The 9704-nt window shown below is 47.2% G+C and overlaps 1 protein-coding gene across 3 annotated transcripts in view; it reads right to left on the reverse strand.

The window, feature by feature from the left end:
- The window catches only part of TMPRSS9 (transmembrane protease, serine 9), an 82198-nt gene that overhangs the window by 25863 nt on the left and 46631 nt on the right, over window positions 1-9704 (reverse strand). For all 3 annotated transcript variants that reach the window (XM_019550665.1, XM_019550663.1, XM_019550664.1), the window contains one exon: window positions 1447-1614. In XM_019550665.1, coding sequence (XP_019406210.1) covers window positions 1447-1588 — 142 coding nt within the window. In that variant the 5' untranslated portion in view covers window positions 1589-1614. The remainder of the gene's footprint in view (window positions 1-1446; window positions 1615-9704) is intronic.

Below are 9704 nucleotides of genomic sequence, written 5' to 3' on the forward strand. Positions count from 1 at the left end.
TCTGCTCAGGTCCCTTCCGACCCTGCCAACTATGAAACTATGAAGAAAGGGTGTAAAAAGTATCTGGAGAAGGAACAACAAAAATATTTAGTGATAGTGCTTGAGAGAGGCCCAAACAATAGGAAAAGGAATAGGGAGGAAGGGGTGCTGGGACTGAGTCAAGGTTAGGGCTGTGTAAGACACTGGCATTGCAGTGGAGTGGACTGAAATGGTATGCGAAGAGAGAGGTGGCACATCCCCTCACAGGGTGCTGGGGCAAGGGGGTCATCAGATTTTGTCTTAGAAGATTTCCTCCATTTCCTTGAGCTTTCTTTTACCTGTCCTTTACCTTGGCCTTATACGGTGGTAACGATTTTTGGCCAAAGAGGACTGGATGGGAACTCATTGGTGCCTCACTGGTTGCTCACAGGGGAGGGGTGAGCAAAATAAGGCCTATAAACTGAATCTGGCCTGCCAAAGGTTACTATTCCACCCACAGCAGGCCCCTTGGCCCAGCTTAGCCCAGGTGCAGGTGGCAGCCCAGGCTGTGGCACGTGTAGCCAGTCCCACCGCCCTGGGTCAGAGCAAGGCAGGGAAGGTGCTGCAGCTGGACTCGGTTTCCTGGTAGCGCCTGTGATGGTGGCCTGGGACTCCTGCAGGCAGGGTGTGCTTGGCTGGGCAGATGGGATGGGGCTGTGGGTGGGTGGATGGGGAGCAGCATCTGGGAATGGGATAGGGTGTATCCAGGAGCAGGGCTGGGATCACAGGGTGGTGACAGCTCAGGGCCAAGGCCTGAGCCTGGGGCAAAATTGTGATCCACTCTCCACATGTCCCTGCCCACGGAACTGGTGCGCGTCACAGGGATGTGCGGAGAGTGGATCATGGCTCTGCCCTGGGTTCTGGCCCCATGCTGCCAGACCCGGCAATCCTGGCCCCACCCCCCATCACTCTTCTGCATGCTGCTCCCTGCCCACCCACAACCCCATCCCATCTGCCTAGCTGAGCACTGGGAGGCCCCATCCCATTTGCCCTCTAAGGAGACCCTGCTCACCTGCTCTATGCAGTGCCCCTAGTGGTGAGTGTAGGGCAAATGGGCCCGGGGTCAGATAGGATCAATTCCCCCATCCCTCCTCCGTGGCACTGGGCCATGTCAGCAAGACACCTCCCCCCTGGCCTGCAACAGCTCACTGAAACTCCTTAAGTGGCCCTACGGCACAAATAATTGTCTACCCATGTCATAGGGACTGTTGAGAAACAGGAAGATCCCTCCCCTTCCCCATCCTGATCTGAGGGGTTCAGTGAAGGGCTGGATAAGCATCCAACTTCTGGCTGAATAGCTGGACTGAAATCAGACCTTAAGTCATTGCAATCTGCCTGCTATTTGTGACGTATGCACAGTTTTCCCAGTCTGTTATGCAGACAGTTTTTCCTTATAAACAGAAAGAATGTGACCAGTTGCAAACTTACCCAATAAGATCATGAAGGATAGGCCAGCAATGCCACCCACAAATACGATAGCAACGGTTACCTTACAGCATATGCTGAAAGCTGCCAATTTCACCCTCTCTGTGCTTGGCACTGGCTTTAGAGCTACATCCATTTGTTCCATGCTGTCAAAGCAACTCTACAGGTGACCTAGATAGTTAAAAACAAGGGGAGAAGAAGGGCACGCATGGTTGGAATAAAATGCAAGAAATGTTCATCTCCATAGCTCCAACTCAGCTGTTTTCAACCAGGAGTAGCAGCACCAGCAAGAGGACTGAAGTCTATTTTGCTATTAAGAGGTCTCTGACAGCTGCTGCTTTTTCAAAGCTAGCACGACCAGGCACTGGAAAGATGCTGCTTCACACATGTAGTTCTCCTGTTCTTTCACTGAGGGGCTAATAAACCTCAAGTAGCACCCTATTGACTCTTGCAGAATTGCAGGGCTTTCCCATACATTTAAATAGGCAGCATTTATTAGTATCCAGAATTGGTTCGTATTATACCCAGAAGGTATGTAGCTCTCCCTTTTCTAAATGGAGGAATTATATAACCTGTTCTATCCTTCACCAGGCCACATTTCTACTTGCTATTGACAGCATAAAATGTTGCACTTAACAGGACCTGAGTGGGGAGAAATCCATCTGGAAAACTAAGACAGCAAGATTAATTTCCCTTTAAACCTTCTAATAGCCAGCAGCTAGAGCTCTTGTCCAGGATGTGGGAGACTTGGCTTCTAGGCTCCTTTAGCCTCAGATGGTTTGAACCCACATCTCTTGTATCACAGCAAAGTGCCCTAACCACGAAGCTATGAGAAGCATTCTCCTTTAAGCCAAAGGGGAATATTCACAGGGTTAGATGGAGACCAAGCAAAAGAGAAGCTATCAGGAAGCTGGCCAAGGAACCAAGTCCGTGGTCCTGGTCTCTGCTTCTAAACCTGTTTATACATGTCCCATCCAGCTGTAATTTTTTAAAAAAGGTATCATCCTAAGACATACTTGCATAATTTCTGGACCATCACAGCTCTTATAATTGTAAGTAATGGCATCATTCTGGATTACACGTTAGTAGTCGAGAAGAAGTGGCCCAGTGGAGCTGCATCAGCACAAATAAAGGGGGATTCTGGTCATCAGTGTACAGGGTGCTATGAGAACAAATTAATCAGCATTTAGTATGCCTGGTCTATCCTTCTGTGTATGGTGGATGCATGGTAAATGGTAGTACAAAAGTGTGATTTCTGGGGAGACTGACAGTGGAGAGAGTAGACTGGAGTGGATGTGTTTAATGACAGACAATGGGAGAGTGCTCAAGCATATATGTGTGTGGGCTTTCTTTTCTTGAAAGGAAGGTCAGAGATTCACTACTGACAAGCCATGAGGTTTTTATTTTCTCTCCTTCAAACACAGGTGTACACTCTTTCCTGTTAAGGACATGATGGTTTCCAGCAGGAATTTCTTAAATGATCTCCCTCTATCATAAAGTGACACGCTCTGTGGATGTGGGGAAAGCAGTTGATGTGATATACCTTTACATTAGCAAGGCTTTTGACACTGTGCTGTGACATTGTCATTAACAAGCCAAGGAAATAAAGGGTAGATGAAAGTACTATACAGTGGCTGCACAACTTGTTGGATCATCATACTCAAAAGAGTAGTGATCAATGGCTCAATGTCTAGCTGGGGTCTGGTATCCAGTGGGATTTCCCAGTGGTTTGTCCTGGTTCCAGTATTATTTAACATCATTAACGATTTGGATGATGAGAGTGAGTGCACACTTTGCAAATTTTACAGATGACACTGTTGAGGGGAGGGCCTTCTACCCTGATCCCTTTGGTGCTGGGTGTGTCGTCATATTCCTTTTCATAGGGCTGTCTATACATGCAATCAATGCACCTGAATTTTCTGTTCACCCCTGCATGCATTTGAATGTGTGCCCATCAGGAGCAAATGTGATCCTGACAGAAGCAGTTCAGTCCAGGGCTGCTCATGCTCTGCTCTGCCTCCCCACAACACTTTTATGGCCCACTACTGTTTAGGCTGACCAGAAGCAATCTGCTACTTGTCAGCATCTACATGTGAGTTTAGGCACATTAAAGCACTGACTTCTAGTACCTGTATCGACAAGTACTAGAAACAGCATGTTAGACTAATCTACTGAACGGTAATTGCTGCATATGTGTAGATGGTGATGCTTTACTGTGTGTTAGATTAGTCTAATGTGTAGTAAAGTGTCTTGTGTAGATATACCCTATATAAGCTGTTTCTAAAAGTAATTCAGTCAAAATCACATGAATCACAATAACTACTATGTAAAAAGGCAGATCTGTGAAGGACAGTTTCAGGTAAGCTGAGATGCACAGGCCAGTGACCATAGCACACCAATGCTGATAAAAGGACCCCCCACCACGTAGCACATAGGGGCCTGTACACATCATAAGGTGTAATCCTGATTACATTAAATAGGTTTATAAAATTTAAACTTGTTTATTTTGGAGCATCCCATCAGTGTTTGCAGGTTTTTTAAATGAATTAAGCCCAGTCCCCAGGCAGCACCGCAGGACAGTGGGACGGTCCCATGCTGCCGCCCTCCCCCCCACCCCCCATGTCCTACCATGCAGCTATGGGAGCAGGGATCCAGCACATGGCACAAGCAAAAAAAGTGGCAGCAATTTGAAAGCAGCAGCAATTTGAAGAGGTGAACTACAAAAGTGTTGCAGTCCACCTAGTGGACAAAGAGGTTTATTACATGTCTTTCAGTGTTGTGTTTGCACACATCAAATCCATGGACACAATGCTTTAATTTCTAGTAAGCAAAACTAAACTACATCTGAGGAGTTGTAGTTTTATGCACCAGAAAGACTTTTAAACCATCCAGAAATCCCATTCATGCAAACAGTCATGCCGTTGCAGCGCAAGGGCAAAAAAACATGGTACTACGTACAAACCCCCATGCGGATAATTATCACATATGACTCAGGGTTTCACCGATCCCTCATGACTTGGTCACAAGAAAGTTAGATAGATGGACAGGGATATAGAAAAGTTTTGAATTGGGAAGTGTATAAAATGCCAAGATTCAGAAGTATGTATGTGGAATCTGGACTTTGCCTCACCTGTGATGACAGATGCTGTGGGACTTGAGATCACACCACCAGAAAGTACATATAGCTGTATATTCTGCACTGTGGGCATGTCTACATGTGATGCTACATCGCCATAGAGACGTGCTACATTGACGTAGCTCCTCACTATGGTGATGTAGCATTGGCTGGCTCAAACTATGATACCGATGCTATGTCACTGTAGGGATGAGCTACCTTGCTATAGTGAATCACTATGCCAATGCAGCTGTTAAAAATAACTGTGGTGCTGAGATGGTGCAGTAACGGTTGTTACTGAACACAGATTTGGTACACAACAACAGTGATGGTTGTTACTGAACCATCATTTAGCATTTTCTAAAGGAAGTACTAAATGATAGCTCAGTAACAACTACACTGTGGGGGGCACATGTACATGCACCCTGTATGTAGTTGCTATTGGTTCCTATGTAGTTGCTGTCTTCTTGCTAATATCCAAATAAATCCATGTATAGTTTGGAGAAATTTGCTTTGGTTCATCTTGTAGTAGTAGGCATCTCTCTGTGACAAGAGACAATAGAATTATGTTGAGTGAGATATCAGTTCGCTGAATGTAATCCTTGCTTGAAAGATAACGTGAAGCTGGAGCAACTTTTCCAGGGTGCAGAAGCCTGGGGAGTGTATATGGAGACACTGAGCTGCCCACACATGTGTTGCCTCTCTCAGCATTGCTAGTTTAATCCAAAAGGAAAGGCAGGTGCAAGTATGCTTGGAATCAGCTTGGTTGCAGGAGATGCTGGACCAAAGGAGATCATCCATTTGTCCACCTATCGGGGCTCCACTATTAGCCAGGGTTAAAGAGCCCAGTCTACCCTATCTAAGGTTACCATATTTAAAAAAAGAGGACACCTGTTTGTGTGTGGGGGGGAAGGGGTATATGGTTGTGGGGCGGGGCAGTGATATGCCTGCTGCCCCCCCAGCCCTGCTGGTGTCCCTTATTCCTGACCTGCAGCTCCCTGCTCCTCCCTGGTGCCCCTCACTCCTGACCCACAGCCCCTGCCCCACTAGTCCTGCCAGTGCCCCTCACTCCTGACCTGCAGCCCCTGCCCCCCTCCCAGCCACACACACACACACACACACACACACACACACACCTTCCAGCACCTGCCAGGGCCTACACGCAGAACACATGCTCTCCTAACAGCCAATATGCTTCCTCAGCCCCAAGCAAAAGGAAAGGCAAAGGAAAAACCTGGACATTTGCTTGCATTTTAAAAAACCCACCCAGATGGAGGACAAGGGGCCAAAAATGAGGACATGTCCCGGAAAACCTGGATGCATGGTAACCCTAACCCTATCATGGAGTAGACTTCAGTTCCCAGTTCCAGGGTATATGTGATGCCCCACTGAGTGTACCAACCCCACTGGGAAACCGAGTGTCTGCAAGAGCGGGGCTTAGGCTTTTCTCAGCTGGCAGTATTTGGATGCTGCCTAGAAAACATATGGCAGCCTATGCTGGGAGGCTCTGAGTCCACTTTTTGTAGACCCAAAGTATTTAGATAGGTCTCTAGGCTGAAGGGTACTTTCCTGAACCAAACTTCTGAAGCTTTTGAAAAGACCATCTCATGTTTCCTTCTGCAGCCTTGCAAATTCTCTCTTACGGTTACATTTTTGTTTCAGTCAGGTCATTCTCTGAGCTCTTTTCTTATATTAGTTCTGCTCTAAAAACCACTTTGCAGAAGTGGCATTGTGGGCTCTCACACTCGGTGCTCTGCTTCCCAGTGATGCCAGTGTGAATCCGCTCTGGTCACAGGCAGATGCTATTGTTTGTAATTATCACTGCAATCGGCAGGGCTCCAAGGCTAGCTGTACTCTTTCTGACTCACACATCACCCATAATAAAGATTCTTCAGTCAGACAACATTGCTGAGAGTTCATTGATTCATCTCACTTTCTAAGCAGAGATGATTCTTCAGAACTAAAGAATAAGTGCAACTCATATTTTAAAACTCCTGCTTTCCTGGTCTGAGATGGAACAAATTATCAAGAATCAGTAGCAGACCTAGGCATGGGCCAAAGGGGCAAAGACTCTCCAACTCTGGCTGTGCCGCACATGCACAGTGAGCTCTGGGCTCACTGCTTGGTCATCGTGGACTCCTGCTGGGGCTCCAAATGAGCAGTGAACTCTGAGCTCACCAGCTGATTGGGGCAGGGGCTGGTGGGAGACCCCGCTTTTGGGAGGCTCCAGAGCCCAGAGTGTGAGCACTGTTGTTCACCCTCCTTTGTCTCCCTCCCTGCTGAGTTCAGCAGCAGAGGAAAGGAGACAAATGGTGGTTCCCTCCTGTGCTCTGGAGCTGTGTAAAAGCAGTGCAAGGGGGAGGTGCAACCATGTTGCTGAGCCCGCCCCCCCGAACTATCCTTGATGAGCATGTTGGTTCAGGTTGGTAATCCTGACAGGGTGGCTGAAGACAGGCTTTTGGGAATTATTCTTTATGAAACTGTTATTCTGATATAGACCTTGCACAGTGGCCCTGAAAGGAGGAGTTTTTGAATTATTACGGTGTCAATCTACTTCAAGCTACTTCGACTAGAAGACAACCGTTTTTACGCAACTCCAAGACAAATATTTTTTCCCCGTTTGACACAGGGAAAAGAAGTCCCTTGTTTTAGATTTGAGTAGGAGCTGGGGCGGGAGGAGGCAGCTGCTGTTTCCCCCCGCCATGCCACCTGCTCCCTGCAACCTCTGCTTCACCCTGCTCCCATGCCACTTACCTTTTTGTTACAGCTCTGATCCAGGGCAGGGAGTATAGAGTATGTGCTGACTCAGGCTCCAGCCTGGCCATGCGTGGTGGAGGCAGCTCTGGTCCTGGCTTCAGGGTCAGAGCTGGGGCCAGAGCTGCTACAACAGCTGGTGTGTGACTGAAGTGCGGCTGGAGGCCCCAGGCTAGAGCAGAGTCTCAGCTGGAGCTGCAGCTGCAATAGCAAGGTCAGCACTGGGGAAGGCAGGCAGCAGTGGGGGCTAAGGAGCAGGGGACAGACAGCAGGAGGAGGCAGCTCAGAGGGCAGGCAGCAGGCCGGGCAGGTGGGAGGTGAGGCAAATGGCGGCAGGGCAGGTGTTGGGGCATGCAGGCACTGTGGGGAGGGGCAGGCATTGGGGGATAGAGGGGCAGGTGGAAGAGGGAAAAGGTGCAGGAGCTGCAGGGGAGGTAGGCAGCAGGGGGGCAAGTGATGGGGCAGCAGGAAGCAAGGGGCAGGCCACTTGGCTCCTCTGCTACCTGGCCCTGCCAGCCAGCTCCCCTGACACTACTCAACCTGTTGCAGTGGTAGGGGGATGAATGTGAGATGATCTCTAAAAACTAGGTTCTAGACACAGAAACTTACTTATAACAATTTCTTTTTTTGTTCCATGTCTAGAATCTAATTACTGGGGGTCATCTTAAATTTGAAGTCGCCCCAGATTCGGGTAAATACAGTACTTCTATGTGTAACTTTGTCAAGAATAGCCCTTGAAAACTGTGTCCAGTTTTGCTGACTCTGCAAGTGCTGTTTTTCCACTCAAAACACCTCTTTTGTTGAAGCTGGGTCACTGGGCATCCATGAATTCAGGAACTATGTGGCATGGAGGAGGACAATCATTCTTCAGAAAGGCTGTTAATAAATTGGAAGGTCCTCAGAAAAGAGTAATGAGAAGTTTATGATTAAAGGTCTTGCAAGCTGACTTAATAGACAGATACTTATGAATCCAGTAGTTGAAGCTTAATTACATCTGAGGCCACGTACAAGAACAGAACACTAGGTACTGAAGAGCCATTCCCTTTCATTTACTGTGCCTCTGCTGAAGCAAGAAAAATATCCTGGAGAGAGAAACAGAGATTCAGGACAAGGAAAGTGGATGAACTTCTGTCTGAAAGAGAGTTCATATTGATGTTTCCTTACATCATGCCTTACTAGATGATGCTTTGCTACTCATGCCAATATTCCACATCAGAGGTTGATTAAAGCAGTGTAAATTGTTGATACCTGGGGCACACTTTTTTCCTGGATTAAAGTTAGCAGCACACCAAAATGGGGGGGCGGGGAGCACGCGCGTGTGCGCGCGAGTAGGGTCCTGGGTATGACTGAAAACTGCACCCTACTGGGATTTGGGGTCACTGTGGTAGGACTGCTTGTGGTGAAGCAGCCCCTAGAAAGTGCCGCCAGGGAAGGGTGAGTCTGGGGCACCGCAAAACCCCAGCCCCCATTAGAAGGAGGTAGAAGGGGCTAGAAAAGGTGCCCTAAACATTGTCTGCTTCATCTAAATCCTGGTCAGCATACTATGGTCAATAGGGATCCCCTATAGCAATTGAAATTTAGACAAAAAGACAGAAAAAGACAACATTAACATCACTCGTCATCGGTACTTGGAAACGTGTGCATGCTAATGGACAGAGGATCTGCTAATCAACAGAAGATAGACCAGAGAGAAGAACAGCTCTAGCTGGTAGAGAACTAGCCAGATTCAACATTCAGATAGCAGCCCTGAGGGAAAGTCATTTAGCTGAAGAAGGACAACTCACTGAAAAAGGAGCTGGCTGCACCTTCTTCTGGAGAGGCCACAATAAAGAAGAGCGACATGAAGCTGGTGTTGGGTTTGCCATGAAAACACAGCTAGTCAGCAAGCTTACAAATCTCCCAAAGGGAATGAATGACAAATTCATGCAAATGAAACTCCCGCTGCCTGGGTAAAGTTGTGCAAATATCATCAGCGCCTATGCACTTGCCATGACCAACGCTGATGTGATTAAGGACAAATCTTATGAAGAACTGGAGTCTCTTATTGCAGAAGTGCTGAAGGCAGACAAGTTCGTCATCCTTGGTGATCTTAATGCTAGACTTGGTGCAGATGACCAGGCGTCATTGATAAAAATGGCCTTTGGAAATACAACAGCAATGGGCTCCTCCTGCTGGAGAAATGCACCAAACACAACCTCCTTATCACCAGGGATCCTGGTTTTCTCTGATAAAAAAATCCCAAATTTTCTGATTTAAAAAATAACCAAAATCCACATTTTTCTGCCACTAAATTGAAACACCACTAATAAATAAAGAAATATAAATAAAAATAAAATATAAATATATATATATATATAAATATCCTGTATGTGTTAGAGGATCAACAAGAGAT

Source organism: Crocodylus porosus, unplaced genomic scaffold, assembly GCF_001723895.1.
Source record: "Crocodylus porosus isolate Cpor-Errol unplaced genomic scaffold, CroPor_comp1, whole genome shotgun sequence".
Lineage (NCBI taxonomy): Eukaryota > Metazoa > Chordata > Crocodylia > Crocodylidae > Crocodylus > Crocodylus porosus.